This window comes from Macaca mulatta, chromosome 13 (assembly GCF_049350105.2).
Source record: "Macaca mulatta isolate MMU2019108-1 chromosome 13, T2T-MMU8v2.0, whole genome shotgun sequence".
Taxonomy (NCBI): Eukaryota; Metazoa; Chordata; class Mammalia; order Primates; family Cercopithecidae; genus Macaca; species Macaca mulatta.
In genome coordinates, this window is record NC_133418.1 from 63,559,428 (window position 1) to 63,579,039 (window position 19,612).

Sequence of the window (19,612 nt, forward strand, 5' to 3'; positions counted from 1 at the left end):
TATAATAAAATGCTAATTTGTGGCTTTTAAAAGACACCCATTTTAAGGTTATAGTGTTTTTTGTTTTGTTTTGTTTTGACTACCTTAGAAACTTCTTGAGAGCCATAACTGTTTTACACTTTCTCAAAATAGCGTGGATAACTAACTGGCTATCATGTATAAGCAATCCGTCTTGACGTTCTGTGTAATTGCTTCTCTAGCAAGAGGGGAGGGCACATAAGCAGTAACCTGTGATCACCAGAAACTGCCTATAGTCTGTCATCATGAACTTTATTCCTTCCTGTGTGATTGGAGAGTGAGAATCAGTCCAGCCAGCATTGTAAAACATTAAAAGTAGATTAAGGGTTATCCCTTAGAGCAAAAGAATTTTGAACCTTAGGTTTCTTTCTAAGCTGTTGTGGTTGATATTATGAGACACATAATCAATGTACATTAAATAATCTGGGCTGACTCATGCCTGTAATCCATGCAGTTCAGGAGGTCTAGGCAGGAGAGGATTGCTTGAGACCAGCAGTTCAAAACATAGCGAGACCTCATCTCTACGAAAACAAAAAATAGCCGGGTGGTGGTGCATGCCTGTAGTTTCAGCTACTTGGGAGGCTGAGGCAGGAGGATCACTTGTGCCCAGGAGCTCAAGGCTGTAGTGAGCTGATTGTACCATTGCCCTCCAGCCTGGGAGACAGAGGAAAAAAAAAAAATCCCTCACTGTACTTTGCCAGAAAGTATCTCATACTTAAACAAGATACCAATAAATAGTGTTTTAATCTTTTGTTTCCACATGATGCCCTATTGTAGTTAATAACTCTGCTGATCTGGTCTTGGTTGAGCATGAGACAGAATTTCTACTCATGTCAGGAGCTTAGTTTTAGACTCATTAAACTGGTTGCAGTGAGGCAATCATAGGATTTGTAAGATTGAAAGTAGCAGGCAGATATAACCCTAATTTTTTGCTACCCAAACTTTGTTTTTATTTTCAGATGTCCTCAAGGAACTTGTACTTTTGAGTCCCCATGATTTTCTTCATACTCTGGTTCCCTTTCTACAACACAACCATTGTACTTACCATCACAGTAATATACCAAGTACGTATTTATCTAGCACAGTACTTCAATATGGTTCGCATTTAATCGTTCTGCACACTGAAGCATGGAGATTTATTTTTTCCATTTATTCTTATTGTACACTTTTAATATCTTAGTGTCTCTTGGACCTTATTTCCCTTGTCGAGAAAATATCAAGCTAATAGGAGGGAAAAGCAATATTCGGCCTCCGCGCCCTGAACTCAATATGTGCCTCTTGCCCACAATGGTGGAAACCAGTAAGGTATGTTGGGATGCCAGGAAAATCCATGTTGCTATAGTACAAAGTAATTTGAAATTTTTCCCCTGGCAGTTATGAGTAGGTTAGACTTAAGTGACCAATTTTGTGGATCCTAAGAAGATTAGATTCATTTGGACTTTTTCCTTTTAGTGCTCTGAAATGTTGGTTGAACATTTGCAAAATCAACAATAAGCACAAGTAGTAAGTTTTTTTTCCCCCTCAAAAATTACCTTAATAGTCTTAATATTTGTCACTAGGCTAAATTATAACTGGGTCATATATCTAAATTTGAAAAGTCATTAGGTACTAACTTTTTTTTTTTTTTTAAATTTGACCATATAATCAATGACTTCTTCTACTTCCCTTAAATTATATTCCTTTGACTTAAGCATAATATCATTGATTGATAGATTTGTCATCATTTTTAGTCTGGTTCCTTTCTTCTAACTCGTATTCTAAAATAATGCCAATTCTAAATTATAGAGACAAGGTACATTGATACAGGATAATTTATCTTAGTTTCAACTTTTTTAAAAACAATTTTTCCCTTTATCTTTCTTTACCCACACTTCATTCACACTCTCCCTTGCTTGCCATCTTTGGATCTTCAGTATACTTGAGAAGTTCTTACAAGATAAAATATTTAAAATAACATTATAGGAATAACTTGGAATCTATTTCAAAAGTCAGACTTAATTCATTTTTCTTGATATGTCTGTAGAGCTAAAGTGTCAAATTTTAAAATCCTACAGTAATTTTACTTTATTAAAGTATATAGAAATAATGGGTAATTTTAATTGATAGCATTTGCACACTGAAAATAAACTTATGACAAGATCATAACATTACTAGAAATCTGGATTTTAAAACTAGGTTCTTACAGAATATAAATATTGAATCAGCTTTTTAGTTAAACTTATTACATTTGCACAAAATATGCTCTTTATTATACAATTTAAGTGCAACCATTTTATCATCTTTAACCTTCAGGGCAAAGATGACGTTTATGATCGTATGCTGCTAGACTACTTCTTTTCTTATCATCAATTCATCCATCTATTATGCCGAGTTGCAATCAACTGTGAAAAATTTACTGAAACATTAGTTAAGCTGAGTAAGTATAAAAGATGAGCAGTAAATTCCACTGAATTATTTTAAGCCCCTAGGCATTCAGGAAGGGGAGAAAAAATATAAGACAATCCTTTTTTTCTTTTTAAAGTGAATGTTTAAAAATATTAATATTCTTGGGAACATTTTAATTTTCATTAAGAAAACACCAACTTACTGGTTTCCATTGACTAGTTCTGCCCAGAGTTTCAGCTGGCCTATAAAGGAGTGTGGAGTAGGGCTGATCACTTCTGTACATAGAAGCCCACATCCTCCACCATCTGCCCAGCAGATTTTGAAAACAAAAAACAAAACTGCTCTGCTTAGGGAGGCAGGCTTAGAGGTGGACTTCCCCAGCCCTGATCTTGAGGGTAAGATGAGATCTATAGTGCCAGCTGTGCTTTGGAGCTGGCAATGGCAAGAGCAAACAGTGGGCTTGCCAGTGTGAAGCAGAGGTGCATATATGAGTAATTAGGAGGTAAGTCTCATAAAATAGGTGAGTGAGAAGAAGAGAAACTTGAAAACGGAGACGATGAGAAATAGAAAACAAAACCAGCAGTGAATTATGTAGGTGGGGGAAAACTCAAATATCTTTAGTAATATTGTCTCTGCAGTGGTGTGCCTAAGAGCTGTTAGAGAACTGCTCCCTTCGGGTAACATTCCTATACCTGATAAGTTTTTCGGAGGCATGCAGCTCTCCTCCAGAGGTCCTCTATCTCAGGACTTCCAGAGTTCTAGGCCTGTGTGTCCTCTCTCTTGACTTCATTAGGGATCGGTCAGGATCCTCTCCAATGTTCTGTAGTTTTGAGGGTGGGAAGTGACATACTTGTGGAACTACTACCCAGACCAAGAAATAAAACATTGCCATACCCTGCAAGTCGTCTTTGTGCCCCTCGTCAGTCACAGCATTCTCCTTCCTATGGAAAAGGTTTTGATCCATTCCAGGTAGGGCAGAAGATGTGACCCTACCTTAGATTTCATTATCCACGAAGAAGGAGGTGGTAACAGCTGTCAGGGATAATTCCACTTCAGCAAAACCATCTTATTGGCAAGTGATTTAGAGCAGTTTTAGATTTGAAAGCTGGTTCCTGGTAACCTGGTATTGTTAGCTGGTTTTATATATGGGTGGCTGGAATGCCAAGATGTAGGGGGATGAGAATATATTCAAATTGGCCATTTCAGGATTATGCACCTGGGTCATGGTACTTGGTAAAAGGCCAAAACCCATCAGTGGCAGTAATCAGGTATAAGACAATATTCAGGAATTCTAGTAGTACAGCCTTGCTCCTATATAAAGAAGGGGAATTATAAAAACACTGACCTTTTAAAAAGTTTTTGGTAATTGTGTTCATATAATTTATACTAAAAGTTATGTAAGAAACTATTCTAGTTACTTGGACAACTTTAAGCAAATACTGAATGTTCTACCCTGTTTTGGGTTGTCTTGTCAACGCAAGTGCACACTTTCAGGGAAATTAAACTTGGTGGAGAAGTGGAAGAAGGGAAAGAATACTTGCCGTCACATCAGCTGAATCAACTTTTATGATATTTTATAGTCTTATCACTTTCATAACCATGAAGCACTATCACTGCTGCCTCATAGGGCTTAGTTCTCTATATTAGCACGATTTTATAGAACTTTCTGTAAGGGCTGGGTGCGGTGGCTCACACCTGTAATCCCAGCACTTTGGGAGGCCAAGGCGGGCGGATCACGAGGTCAAGAGATCAAGACCATCCTGGCCAACATGGTGAAACCCTGTCTGTACTAAAAATACAAAAATTAGCCAGGCGTGGTGGTGCACACCTGTAGTTCCAGCTACTTGGGAGGCTGAGGCAGGAGAATCGCTGGAACCTGGGAGGCGGAGGTTGCAGTGAGCCAAGATCCCGCCACTACACTCCCGCCTGGCGACAGAGTGTGAGACTCAGTCTCAAAAGAGGAAAAAAAAAAACCACTTTATATAAGGATGGAAATTTCTTTGACTGTACCATAGTCAGTAGCCCGTCATTTGTGAGTATTGAGAACTTGAAATGTGACTAAGGAACTGAATTTTTACTTTCTTTAATTTTAACCAAAATAAATTTAAATAGCCAAATGTGACTGGTGGCACGGCACTAAATATAAATCAAAATCTTCACAAATTGAGCAAGAAAAAGAAATTTTTCTTGGTTAATACAGAAAATTGGAAATTGTCTTAGATCCAAAGTTCTTAGATCTTTGTCTAAGACCTAAAAACAATCTTATTGTTACGTCCTCTCTGAATGGAGAGAGTTGTGTCCCATAGTTTGAGCTGACAGAATTACTTTTTCCAAGGAGAGGCCCAGGAAGGGGCTTGAGAAAAGAAAGTCCACATTAATGACCACGCAGAGTTGGTAGAGAATTTTAATTTGTATAATTTCTTTAAGAAATTATATTTGGAAACAAGAAATGAAAAGGGTAAGTTTAAATTGGTTATATCTTTAATCATTTGAACGTTGAGGTTTCATGTCCAAGGGCCGCAATATTAAAATATTGTGACCATAGGTGAGAACATCTCAAGACCTATATTGGATTGTAAGTCATTTCCAGTTGTGAGGAAAAATCTTTTGTGTAATTTTTACATGGGCAACTGAGCAGATCTTAAGATTGGTTAGAGGATAAAGAGAAATATATAATAATTACAGATTTGAATTGCAGAGAACAGTACAGTTGCAGGTACTAAATAATAAGCGAGAGGGTTGGAGTGTTTTTGAAGTGAGGATGGTGAGGGATGGGGTTGGAGGAGACAGAAAGAAAGGGAAAGAGAACTCAGGAAGGGTGAACAAAGCTGCCAACTGCCGTCTGAAAAAACAGTGTCGGCAACCACAGTATTTTGATACTTAAAAATAACAGAAGCCTGGGCAACATGGGGAGACCCCTTCTCTACAAAAAAAATTTTTTTTAATTAGCCACACATGGTGTCACACACCTGTGGTCCCAGCTACTCGGGAGGCTGTGGTGGAAGGATCACTTTAGCCCAGGAAGTCAAAGCTGCAGTGAGCTGTGATCACACCACTATATTCCAGCCAGGGCAACAGAGCAAGACCCTCTCTCTCTGCCCCCAACCACACCCACACACACACACACCAGGGTTTAGCCTAAAAAAACGCTACAAAAGCGATGGTAAGAGGGACTGGCACTACTGATTTGTAAAATAGTTATTAAAGTTACGATAGTTTTTATTTTTTAGAATTTAATACATAGTCCACAGTTCAAAATATCAGAAAGATAAATATGAAGATACCACAGACCTGTCCCCACCATTTTTAATTTTTGTCCTTTTTTCAAATATAGATTTTTTTTCCTTTCTTTCACAACAGTAAGCTATAATGATTAAAACCATGTAGTATAGGTTCAGAAATACATAGGCAAAACAGTGGGTAAACAGCCTCAACAAACATAAAGATACACAAGGATTTGGTAGATGATAAAGATGACATCTCAATTTGGTGGGATAGAGGTGGTACTGACATAACTGACTAGCTCTCTATGCGGCAAGTCTTTAATACGTTACTCTTTAGACCAAAATTAATAGAAGGATTAAAGACTTAATTGTGGGCAGGGCACAGTGGCTCACGCCTATAATCCCAGCACTTTGGGAGGCCGAGGTGGGTGGATCACCTGAAGTCAGGAGTTCTGCCTAGGAGACCAGCCTAGCCTACATGGTGAAACCCTGTCTCTACTAAAAATAAAAAAAGTTAGCTGGGTGTGGTGACGAGCACTTGCGATCCCAGCTATTCAGGAGGCTGAGGCAGGAGAATCGCTTGAACCCAGGAGGTGGAGGTTGCAGTGAGCCAAGATCAACACCATTGCACTCCAGATTGGGCGACAAGAGTGAAACTCCATCTCAAAAAAAAAAGGACTTAATTGTGAAAAAAATCATTGAAATATTAAAGGAAAACGTAACATCACATGAATACCACCATGAGATCTGAAAGACCATGCTACATAGGACACAAAACCTAGAAACAATAAAATAAGAAGTTGAAAGTTTTGACTACATAAAAATTGAAAATACTACATGGTGAAAATGCCATAAACTGAATTAAAACACAAACAGCTAATTGCGAAAATGTTTGCATACTTAATAGATAAACAGCCAATACTGCCAATATATAAAGAATTTTTAGGATTTGCTAAGATAGTGAAGAATGTTAAGTGAAATCAGCTAAGGACATGAATAGGCTGTTTACACACAAAAAAGTGTTTGGTAACCACATGAGCAGTTGCCCAGACTTACTAATAAAGCAAACAGTTTGAGACAGTGTCACTCTGTCGCCCAGGCTGAAGTGCAGTGGCATGACCTCGGCTCACGGCAACCTCCACCTCCCAGGTTCAAGCAATTCTCCTGCCTCAGCCTCCCAAGTAGCTGGGACTACAGGTGCCTGCCACCACGCCTGGCTAATTTTTGTATTTTTATTAGAGATGGGGTTTCACCATATTAGCCAGGCTGGTCTTGAACTCCTGACCTTGTGATCCACCTGCCTCTGCCTCCCAAAGTGCTGGGATTATAGGCATGAGCCACTGCACCCAGCATATTTATTTCTCTTTAAAATATATATATATATATGAGATAAGGTGAAGCTCAGATGATACCCGTATGGTTTGAGAAAAGAAGAGATCTTACAATGGAGTGCTAGTCAAGAGTCCATTTGGGAGGCAATTTGGCCTGATTAATTAAAATTTAGAATGTTCATGTTTGACCCAGCACTACCGTGTCCAGGAATCTACCATATTCTACTCATAAAAGTGTACAGCAATATACAGAGGATATTTATTTTCACTTTGGTTGTAATGAGTAAAACTGGAAACAACCCAAATGTCTATCAGTAGGAGCTTGGTTAAGTAAACCGTAGTTCACCTATATTGAGACACGAAAACAAGATAGGAGTGTTCACTGAATTACATAAAAAAGTAAAAACAATATACAGAATATAAACATTTTTATAAACAAGGGGAAAATCGCTTAGTACATGTACAGAAAAAGAGGAATTTTACTCTATAATGATGAAATTATAAAATGCCTTCATTTTCCAGGTTAAATATATCTGTAAGGTTTAAAATTAATTGTAATGATTATGCATTGGTTTTGTAATTTTAATAAGTTATTTTAATATTATGGAAAACTGGTACTGCCGGACGGGCACGGTGGCTCACGCCTGTAATCCAAGCACTTTGGGAGGCTGAGGCAGGCGGATCACGAGGTCAAGAGATTGAGACCATCCTGGCCAACATGGTGAAACCCTGTCTCTACTAAAAATACAAAAATCTAGCTGGGCGTGGTGATGTGCACCACCTATAGTCCCAGCTACTTGGGAGGCTGAGGCAGGAGAATCACTTGAACCTGGGAGGCAGAGGTTGCAGTGAGCTGAGATGGCACCACTGCACTGCAGCCTGAGCAACAGAGTGAGACTCCATTTCCCCTAGCCCCCAAAAAAAGGAATAAAAAGAAAACTGGTACTGCAAATTCTGGAATGATACCATTTTTTTAGGTACCATAGTTCACATGTGAAATCAACAATGGACTATAAATCCCTAGTGTTCATCACTCTTTAAATAATTTTAACGACAAAACAAGGATCTCTTTATCACCTTTAGTTAACATTTTTAAAAATTTTCTTGATGCATTAGTAAGTGAAAGTAAGCAAATTGATGTGCAAGTAACATTATTATATACTTAGAAAATCCAAAAATTTCCAAATCTGTGGAATTAAAATGTATAATTACAAAAAGTAAACATATAAAAATTCCAAGTATGGAACTCACAACTGATACACACTTCATTTCTTTGTGATAACATGATGGTGTTGACTGGGGAAATGCCTGGTTAGCTGTTTCCCAAAAGCTTTCCTAGGGTAAATATACTTCAGACCAGACCAGTGCCAGGCATCCAGTGCAGATCAGAAGCCAACTTTTTACCAGCTCACCAAGAGTAAATCCGTTTATGCTAGGCTAATACACAGTAATTACATTCAAGAGACATATTTATAATCCCAAAGTTGGTTACCAGTTTATAGAAAGGAAGAACTGGCACAGGATTTGTATATTTCATCATAGGGCCATCAGTCTTTTTCAGTAACCTCCGTGGGAAGCCAGACAGGTAACACTAGGTTGATTAGTGGGTGTGAAGTCAGAACAAGGGGAACTGGACAAATCAGTTGTCTCATATCCTTACAGTATCTTAATGAATCACTCACAGTAGAGCATTAGTCATGGGCTTTCATCCAGTGGCTAAAGCCACCACTTCCCCTGGATAATGCTTGGATGGGATTAAACACTCCTATAGAAAACTAGACAGAGAATCATGACACAATTCAGATTGTTTATATATATATATATGATACATATGAAATATTTCATCCTTACAGCAATCATAGAAGTACAAATAATTCAAAATACCATTTTACCTACAAAAGCAGTTTTTGTTTGAGACAGGATCTCACTCTCTTGCCCCGGCTGGAGTGCAGTGGCATAATCTCTGCTTACTGTGACCTCTGCCTCCCGGGCTCAAGTGATTCTCCCATCTCAGCCTTCCAAGTAGCTGGGATTATAGGCACACGCCACCATGCTCAGCTAATTTTTGTATTTTTTAGTAGAGATGGAGTTTTGCCATGTTGGCCAGGCTGGTCTGGAACTCCTGACCTCAGGTGATCCGCCCATCTTAGCCTCCCAAAGTGCTGGGATTACAGGTGTGAGCCACCGTACCCGGCTAGTTTTTAAAAGTTTTTTTTTTTTTTTTAGTGACACATCCAGTAGCTTCTACAGTATACGCTGTTACTAATGAGGAAAGGGTACACTTGAAACAGTTTTTTGTTTTGTATATTCCTTCACGCGTGGGGATGGGACAGGTTACAGACCTTGTTGAGGATACCTGAAGTCACAGGGTGAAGAAAGTGGTACAGAAGCCAAGATATTTTAGATGTGCCCATCCTGTTTACAGAGGCAAAGCTTAGATGTGTGCCTGAGAACTTTGGTGATTGCATCTTCCTGTGCTTTGCATCCCGTTAGTGAGACACTCCATAAGGTATTGGAGGAGGCATGCATGGAATAGGAGGGCATTGGCCTTTAACTTGAGCCACTGAACCAAGGGGCTCCTTACCCCCAGTGCTTTGCGAAGATGCTAGAAAGAAACTGAAACTCAGTTGCTGAAGGGGTGGACTTCCAAAGGTGTTGCAGTTTTGAGAGGAAACAGGTAGGACTCTGAGAAAGGTGTCTTTAGCTCACCATGGGTGGTGGTATAGCGTTTTCCTGACTGAACTGTTCAAGAGAGTCTAGGGGAAATAATTTTTATATTAGTAAGTACATATGGTTCTTACTGTGTTACAAACTAGTACATCAAATTGACGATTTCCCAGATGTTATATTGCCTAAAATAAGGCTTAGGTAGTATTAGCCTCTGTAAGTGAATATAAAGAAAAGCATTAAGTAGACAGGTGTGATGATTCAGTCCTGTAATCTTAACACTTTGGGAGGCCAAGGCCAGAGGACTGCTTGAGCCAGGGATTGGAGACCAGACCGGGCAACAGCAGTTGCTACAAAAAAAAAAAAAGGCAGCTTGGTGGCATGCACCTGTAGTCATAGCTACTCAGGAGGCTGAGGCAGGAGGATTACTTGAGCCCAGGAGTTCAAGGTTACAATGAGCTATGATTGGACCACTGAACTACAGTCTGGGCAACAAAGCAAAATCCTGTCTCAAAAGAGAGAAAGTATTAACTAAATAGTATAGGTGATGGCAGATGTGAAGAAAATCATGAAAATGCTAACAAATGGACTGAAGTTGCGGAAAACGTTGAAAAGCTTAAGGGCTTTAGAATCAGATAAATCTGGGGTAGACTACAGTCTGAACTATATCAATACTGACTTTGGAATGAATTTGAGAGGATTATATAATCTCTGAGCCTGCCTAATTTCCTCATCCAAAAGAAGTGCAAAATTAGGATTAAAAAAAGGCTCTCAAAATTGATGAGAAAATTTAATGTAATGATCTGACATACCTAGAAAATGTTTATTTCCTTCTTTAATTGTTGTTGTTGTTGTTTTGAGACAAAGTCTCGCTCTGTCCCCCAGGCTGGAGTACAGTGGCACGATCTCGGCTCACTGCAACCTCTGCCTCCAGGGTTCAAGTGATTTCTCCTGCCTCCGCCTCCTGAGTAGCTGGGATTACATGCCCAACTAATTTTTTTTTTTTTTTTTTTTAAATAGAGTCGGGGTTTCACTATGTTGGCCAGGCTGTTCTCGAATTCCTAACTTCAAGTGATCCGCCAACCTTGGCCTCCCAAAGTCTGGGGATTATAGGCGTGAGCCACCATGCCTGGCCTATTTCCATCTTTACTTGTAAAACAGAGATACTTATAACAGAATGCCACTTCAAAGTGATTAGAGATCATAAAAGGCCTCCATGGTATTTTTTGTTTGTCGTGGTAGTGCTGGCTTTTTGGTAGTTGTGGAAAATAGGTATAGAGATTGCTTTTATATTTAGCTGCATGTGATGACTCACACCTGTAATCCCAGCACTCTGTAAAACTGAGGCAGCCGGATCACTTGAGCCTAGGAGTTCAAGAGCAGACTGGGCAACATGGCAGAACCCTGTCTCTACAAAAAATAGAAAAATAAGCTGGGTGTTGGAGGCACACACCAGTAGTCCCAGCTACTCGAGAGGCTGAGGTGGGAGAATCAGCTGAGCCTGGGAAGGTCGAGGCTGCAGTGAGCCAAGATGATGCCACTGCAACATGCCTTGGGCAACAGAGTGAGACTGCCTTAAAAAAAAAAAAAGAAAAATTGTTTAGGACTGGGTGCAGTGGCTCATACCCATAATCCCAGCACTTTGGGAGGCCAAGGCAAGCGGATCACTTGAGCTCACGAATTGAAGATCAGCCTGGGCAACATGGTGAAACCTCATGTCTACAAAAAATACAAAAATTAACCATGTATGGTGGTGCACACCTGTAGTCCCAGCTACTCAGGAGGCTGAGCTGGGAGGATGGCTTGAGCCCAGGAGGCAAGGTTGCGGTGAGCCAAGATCGTGCCAGTTGTCCTCCAGCCTGGGTGATAAGAGCCAGACCTTGTCTCAAAAAAAAGAAAAAAAAAAATTGAAGATTATTTTACTTTGGGGGGATAATAGGGGAGAAATGACTAGAGAAATTACAGTATACAGTCTGCTTGCTCATAAGAGGGTTAATGTCAAAGCAGTCTCTAGTTCAGAGGTTAGCAGGTTAGCAGACTCTTTGCAAAGAGTAGACACGAAATATTTTAGACTTCCACAGGCCACAAGGTCTCTGTCACATACTATTTTTTGTTTGGCTAATTTTTTTTGGTTTTGTTTGAGACAGAGTCTTGCTCTCTTGCCCAGGCTGGAGTGCAATGGCACAATCTCGTCTCACTGCAACTTCTGTCTCCCAGGTTCAAGTGATTTTCCTGCCTCAGCCTCGTGAATAGCTGGGATTATAGGCACATGCCACCACGCCTGGCTAATTTTTGTATTTTTAGTAGAGACAGGGTTTCACCATGTTGGTCAGGCTGGTCTCGAACTCCTGACCTCATGATCCACCTGTCTTGGCCTCCCAAAGTGCTGGGATTACAGGTGTGAGCCACCGTACCCAACCTGGCTGATTTTTTTTTTTTTAACCTTTAAAAATATAAAAGCCAGCCAGACATGATGGCCCCCACCTGTACTCCCAGCACTTTCTTTTTTTTTTTTTGAGACGGAGTCTCGCTCTGTTACCCAGGCTGGAGTGCAGTGGCCGGATCTCAGCTCAGTGCAAGCTCTGCCTCCCGGGTTTACGCCATTCTCCTGCCTCAGCCTCCCAAGTAACTGGGACTACAGGCGCCCGCCACCACGCCCAGCTAGTTTTTTGGTTTTTTTTTTTTTTTTTTTTTTTTCAGTAGAGACGGGGTTTCACTGTGTTAGCCAGGATGGTCTCGATCTCCTGACCTCATGATCCGCCCATCCCGGCCTCCCAAAGTGCTGGGATTACAGGCTTGAGCCACCGCGCCCGGCCTCTCCCAGCACTTTCAAAGTCCAGTGCAAGAGGATCAGTTATGCCAGGAGTTTGAGACTGGCCTGGGCAACATGGCAAGACCCCATTTCTGTAAAACTTTTTGAGAGAGTTTGCTCTGTCACCCAGGCTGGAGTGCAGTTGCGCAATCTCGGCTCACTGCAACCTCTGCCTTCTGGGTTCAAGCAATTCTTCTGCCTCAGCCTCCTGAATAGCTGGGATTACAGGTGTGTGCCACCATACCCAGCGAATTTTTGTATTTTTAGTAGAGACAGGGTTTCATTATTCTCCTGCCTCGGCCTCCCAAAGTGCCGGGATTACCAGTGTGAGTCACCATGCCTGGCCCAAAAGTTTTTTGGTTTTTTTTTTTTTTTTTTTGAGACAGAGTTTCACTCTTGTTGCCCAGGGTGGAGTGCAATGGCATGATCTTGGCTCACCACAACCTCCAACCTCCAAGGTTCAAGCAGTTCTCCTGCCTCAGCCTCCCGAGTAGCTGGGATTACTGGGATGCGCCACCATGCCCCGCTAATTTTGTATTTTTAGTAGAGATAGGGTTTCTCCATGTTGGTCAAGCTGGTCACGAACTCCTGACCTCAGATGATCCACCCACCTCGGCCTCCCAAAGTGCTGGGATTACAGGCGTGAGCCACCGTGCCTGACCCCAAAACATTTTTTTTAGAAAATTGTGCGGGCCTGTAGTCTTAGCTATTACGGAGGCTAAGGTGTGAGGATCACTTGAGCACAGGAGTTTGAGGCTGCGCCTGATCTGTGATCACGCCACTGCACTCCAACCTGGGCAAAAGAGTGAAGACACTGTCTCAAAGAAAAAGCCATTCTTAGCTCACAAGTCCATATAAAAACAGGGTATGGGTCAGATTTGGCCTGAGGGCCATAGTTTGCTAACCCCTCCTCTACTTTGATGAGTAATTAGGATACAGGAACATGGGAACGTAGGAACTCTCTTCCCTGTAGCCACAGATGTGATGACATGTCCTTGTTTACTTACGTGTATTGTGATACTATGGTGGGTATATGCTGCCAAACACCAACCAGATTAGGTTAGGATAAAGGGGAAGTAGCATTTCCTTGTGTCTTGCATCCAAAGGGACTCATCTTGACAGGAAAATAAATTGGCTTACCTGTGGAAGGGATCTTAGGCATCCTTGGTAAGGCTGAGTGAGTGACCTGACTTCCTGTGTAAGATGTTCTCAAGTCCTTGGTCTAACCCAGGGTTTGGCAAATTACAACCCACGTGCTGCCTGTTTTTGTATAACCATGGCTACCTGCTAGCTAAGAATAGTTTTCGTATTTTAAATTTTTTAAAAATACAGAATTATATTTTCTGATATATAAAAATTATGATTCCAATTTCAGTGTTCGTAAAGTTTTACTGAAAGACAGCCACACCCATTTCCTTACTCTTATCTAAGGCTGCCTTCACACTGCCTCAGCAGGGTTGAGCTGTGGTAACAGAGCATGGCCACAAAGCCTCACATACTATTTGGCCCTTCCCAGAACAAGTTTGCTGACTCCTGGTCTAACTTATAGTCTTAACTGGAGGAGGATGGTCTGTGTTATATTTCTTCTTTTCCATGATTATACTTGCCCTGGGGACCCTGGGGGATGTGGAAGATGAGAAATTCATTTAAGACTGTGGTAATGAAGCTTCTGTACTTTGAGAGATAGGATGACAGAGGATAGGGGCACACATCTCTTAGTGACATATTTTACATCTGGAATAGTCAAGAAGTGGAGAGGTAAATTCATAGAGGTTCCAAATAGCACTCTCTGACATAGTGCCAGATGCGGTCCACTCAGAAGATCCTGGGAACAAGCCAAGAAACTGGTGCTCAGGGCAGCGTTGACTTAAATGTACCACAAAGGGTCATTCTATCTTTGAAGAAAAGAAGGTAAAAGAGGAAAGATACGTTTAATTCTCCACATCTTTTTTTTTTTTTTCTTCACCTCTCCCCTCCTCCCTCCTGAAGTCTAGCCATTCTATGAAAATTTTCTAATAGGCAGAGTGGTACCTTAATCCAAGAAAGATTTGGAGCCACTTCAGTAACTTTTTTTTTCCCAGATAAAGTTCTAATACTCAAAAAGAAGAGTTGATTTAAGTCCCATATCCTTCAGGAATGAGGTATAAGATATAAATAAATTCAAGTACCACATTCTAAGATACTTCACTAAACATTGGAATGAATTTTTCCCCTTTACATACTTTCTTTAAAATGTAGAAAATATGCAAAGTTATGACTAGAAATAGCTGTAATATTGTACCTGCAGAGTATCTCAGTAGTATAATTTATAACCTATTCTGATTTCTTTTCAAATATTAGGTGTCCTAGTTGCCTATGAAGGTTTGCCACTTCATCTTGCACTGTTCCCCAAACTTTGGACTGAGCTATGCCAGACTCAGGTAAAGAAAATGAGTTTTAAGATGATTGGTCTTTAATCTCATCTGACCAAGTGGTCAATAATTTTAGGAACAATGGATTGAAGACTTGCTGAAAAGTGGGGATGTTTTACAATCTTGATAGGTAAAATATGAATGAATGAAAATACTATTACATATTGGGCATCTAGGTTCCGTTTGATTTTTTTTTAACTTGTATTTGTATCATAGAGGATATTTTAAATAAGCTGGTTATAATTGAATTTCTCATTTATAGATGTATATCAACAGTTGTGGGGGGAAATCCAAAACAGGGAGACAGTGGGGGAAAAAGGCACATGCCACTTCTTCTCCTTCACCTCCCTGTCTCTTCCTCTTTCCCACCATTCCAAAACCTCTAGCGGAAACCCTATCAGCAGTCTGTCCTTTAGCTTTTCATGATCTGTAGTTTTTCAAGGGTCTGATGCGCTTGTTTTCTTAAAACAATCTCCTTGGCCGGGCGCGGTGGCTCAAGCCTGTAATCCCAGCACTTTGGGAGGCCGAGACGGGCGGATCACGAGGTCAGGAGATCGAGACCATCCTGGCGAACACGGTGAAACCTCGTCTCTACTAAAAAAATACAAAAAAACTAGCCGGGCGAGGCGGCGGGCGCCTGTAGTCCCAGCTACTCGGGAGGCTGAGGCAGGAGAATGGCGTAAACCCGGGTGGCGGAGCTTGCAGTGAGCTGAGATCCGGCCACTGCACTCCAGCCCGGGCGACAGAGCCAGACTCCGTCTCAAAAAAAAAAAAAAAAATCTCCTTGAAAACAAGAAAGATTACCGTTCCTACCTTAAGTGTCTAAGAGCCAACTCCTTAAAATTAAGTGGCTGCATAAATAAAGCTTGTTAAGTTACAAAGGGAGAATTGGGAAGAGGAGAAAGAACCTGATGATAATAAATAATGCTTAAGTTATAAAGGGAGAATTGGGAAGAGAAGGAGGTACTAAGGTTTGGCTCATTCCCTAGATCAGGCATAAAGGATCCCCACTCCCTTCAGTCAGTCCCTGAAAAAACTGGTGATTGTCCTGCCTGGTTGCATCTGCTCTACCCCATTGGAAGAGATGAATTTATTCACCTTCCTTAGGTCCAACTTTGACCCACATCATGCTTTCTGAAGTATTTTGAGTCTGGTTCAGCCTCCTACCAGGCTGTAGTGTGCTCTGTATTCTCCTACATGTTTGTCATCCCGTACCATATTGGTTGTTTCTCTACTTTTCCCAAACAGAGCTCAAGTGTAGAGACCTTATCAGAGTCATCTCCATTCCCTAAAGAAATGCCACTTTGTTCTCTACAGTAGAAATCTTTCAGAGGCTAGTATACATTGATCTTAGCTCCCTTGACTTAGCATATAGTAGGCATTCAGAAAATGAGTTTATCAGTTGATTTTTGAGCTGACTGTTCTGTTCAGTCAGTTGGAGATCTCATTTTCCCTTCCCACTGCTACTGCTGCTCTTTTTCATTCTTCCTGATTTGGGTAGTGTCTTGATTTCTGTACTCTCCCACTACCTATTGCTCCCTATTGCCTCCTCTACTTCTGCACCGCAGGACTCCCTTCACTTGACTTCTTTCACAGACAGAACTCCCTGTTCCCCCGAATTTCCCTTAAAACAAAGCTGAACCATATAAGGCCTCCAAAGCTTCCAGTCTTACAGAAGCAGCCATCCTGAGCAAGAAACATAGGCAGAGGTTGTGACTGGTAGACCAAGGCAGATTTTTCTTAGTGTTAAGGATCTCAAGACCTGGGTCTTGGTCCTACTTGAATCCTAATTTCTTGACTGACCTTGAGTAATTTACTTACGACAGCTGCTTACTCTAATAAAATATACACATATGCATATATACATATTATCTAAATTTTGTCCTATTTAAAAAAAATTGATTTTTTTCCATATAAATAAATGATCTATTATTAAAATACACATTTAAATCTACGGAGTATATCTGCTTAAAGACATACTACTTGTGTTTAAGAGCCATGACTATTTGAAAACAGGAAAACCAAATTTTAGTAAAATTTCCATATATTGGGACCACTGATTCTGTGTGAGATAATTAGGAAAGAAGGCTTATTGTTTATCTTTGTAGTGTTTATGGGGGGGAAAGGTATTTACAAAATTACTGTTGCTAATGAGAATATACAGTAGTTTAAAACATTTTGGAGAATTGATTTTGATTCTTAAAATGTGTCTTCACAACATACGGTCTGGTTACCTATAAATACATTAATTTGGCCCTTGAAAACATTCACATCCTATTCTTTGTTAGGTTTATTTTTCCAGTCCTTGTTCACTCTCTCAGTGCTGGATAATAAACCTGCATTTCTCATTTCTTTTACAACATTTGTTCAGTTTTGGCATCAGTGTCTTTCCCCTAGCACTCCCATAGTCCAAATTAGTAACATTTTACTGTATGAAAAAGTTGCTGTTAACTAAAAATTCAATAGGCAAGTTAGACATGGCTTTTCAAGTAGGATTTTCAATGGCTTCAGATTCCGTCATACACAAGTGTTTAAGCCCCAGTTATTTCCGTGCTCAACCATAAGTGCTTCTTCTCCCCACTTTAGTCTGCTATGTCAAAAAATTGCATCAAGCTTTTGTGTGAAGATCCTGTTTTCGCAGAATATATTAAATGTATCCTAATGGATGAAAGAACTTTTTTAAACAACAACATTGTCTACACGTTCATGACACATTTCCTTCTAAAGGTATGTAGTACTCTGGAAACTCAGTGTATCATTTCCAATTAGTTAAGCTTGTGTTTTCATTATGCTGGTCTTTTGGAGATTTTTTTAAATCTTCTTTTTCAGGTTCAAAGTCAAGTGTTTTCTGAAGCAAACTGTGCCAATTTGATCAGCACTCTTATTACAAACTTGATAAGTCAGTATCAGAACCTACAGTCTGATTTCTCCAACCGAGTTGAAATTTCCAAAGCAAGTGCTTCTTTAAATGGGGTAAGAACTATGCAGAGGAGGCGGCGGCACACACTTCTAAACTGCCCTTCAGTTAACTATGTGGCCTTCGTATTTTGCTCTCATAACTTTAACTTACTGATTCGAACTCTAAGCCACGTACGACAAAAAACAAACTTTAATTACGCGTTCACGATGCCTTGTATGTACACAGCACACTCCATCACCTTGGAAGCTACAAGCTGGTATCATTAAATGCTAAGGGTAATAAAGGGAACGTCTTAGTGGTCTTCTCTCTACTTGAGTATATTTTTGGAAACATTACTTGTGATGTTTCTGTTACTGCCTATGGCTCCGAAGTAACTGAAACAATGATCTACTGATTTAAAAAGGCAGTTAAATCTAGAGCATTAGTTGCCTTGTGCAGACTCCCATGACAGCCATGTCCTAGAATAATGGAACACCCTGGAAATAGGCTAGAATGTTGAGCAGCAGCCTCCCGAATCACAATAGCATAAAAGCCAGAACAGATGACAGAGCTCAGTAAGGAAGACCTTACTATTTGTGACATCAGGATTTAACTTGAGAAACTATGATTTCAAGGTTTTTGAAATTCTTTTTTTTTTTTTTTTTTTTTTTTTTTTGAGACGGAGTCTCGCTCTGCCGCCCAGGCTGGAGTGCAGTGGCCGGATCTCAGCTCACTGCAAGCTCCGCCTCCCGGGTTCACGCCATTCTCCTGCCTCAGCCTCCCGAGTAGTTGGGACTACAGGCGCCCGCCACCGCGCCCGGCTAGTTTTTTGTATTTTTTAGTAGAGACGGGGTTTCACCGTGTTCGCCAGGATGGTCTCGATCTCCTGACCTCGTGATCCGCCCGTCTCGGCCTCCCAAAGTGCTGGGATTACAGGCTTGAGCCACCGTGCCCGGCCTGAAATTCTTATATTTCCTTTTCCGTTTTCAGAAAACACGATTTGTCTTTGGTCTGACTGACTTGTTTGTGGGCATAAAATAATGCTATTAGTGACTTTAAGAACTAATGAGGCCGGGCAGTGGCTCACGCCTGCAATCCCAGCATTTTGGGACGCCGAGGCCAGTAGATAAGGAGGTCAGAAGATTGAGACCATCCTGGCCAACATGGTAAAACCCTGTCTCTACTAAAATACAAAAAATTAAGCCAGGCGTGGTGGCGGGCGCCTGTAGTCCCAGCTACTCAGGAGGCTGAGGGAAGGGAATCGCTTGAACCCGGAGGTGGAGGTTGCAGCGAGCTATTACACCACTGCACGCCAGCCTTGCCATAGAACAAGAACACTACCTCAAAACAACAACAAAAAAAAACTAACGAAATGCTGTAGTATCCTAACACTGGCTTTCTGGTTTTATCATTCTTCTAAGAATCCCAGAGAAACCAGAGTATTCTTAGGAAAGAATGGATTCCTGGGAAAATAAACATCTGCAATTAACTATAAACAACTGCATCAAAGTATTGCCTTTAGAATTTGAAATGTTCCTGTCTGGGTTTTTGTAGGACCTGAGGGCACTTGCTTTGCTCCTGTCAGTACACACTCCCAAACAGTTAAACCCAGCTCTGATTCCAACTCTGCAAGAGCTTTTAAGCAAATGCAGGACTTGTCTGCAACAGAGAAACTCACTCCAAGAGCAAGAAGCCAAAGAAAGAAAAACTAAAGGTTAGCTTTATGGACTACTATCATTATTACTTTTAGGGTGGGAGGAGGGAGTAATACACTTGGTGTAGCTGGTTTCATAGTTGTATGTTCAGCTGAACCTCCTAAATATAAATGCTAGAAACAAAATTAACTTCCCACATCCCCCATGTGA

The 19,612-nt window shown here is 40.8% G+C and overlaps 1 protein-coding gene across 6 annotated transcripts in view; it reads left to right on the top strand.

Annotated features, from left to right (window-relative positions):
* USP34 (ubiquitin specific peptidase 34) overlaps positions 1–19,612 on the top strand; it is a 288,223-nt gene that overhangs the window by 267,331 nt on the left and 1,280 nt on the right. For 4 of the 6 annotated variants that reach the window (XM_028832452.2, XM_028832453.2, XM_077959502.1 and 1 more), the window contains 7 exons: positions 978–1,082; positions 1,199–1,323; positions 2,311–2,434; positions 14,778–14,857; positions 17,435–17,575; positions 17,678–17,821; positions 19,302–19,461. In XM_028832452.2, coding sequence (XP_028688285.1) covers positions 978–1,082; positions 1,199–1,323; positions 2,311–2,434; positions 14,778–14,857; positions 17,435–17,575; positions 17,678–17,821; positions 19,302–19,461 — 879 coding nt within the window. The remainder of the gene's footprint in view (positions 1–977; positions 1,083–1,198; positions 1,324–2,310; positions 2,435–14,777; positions 14,858–17,434; positions 17,576–17,677; positions 17,822–19,301; positions 19,462–19,612) is intronic. The other 2 variants (XM_028832455.2, XM_077959503.1) reach the window with 1 other exon arrangement.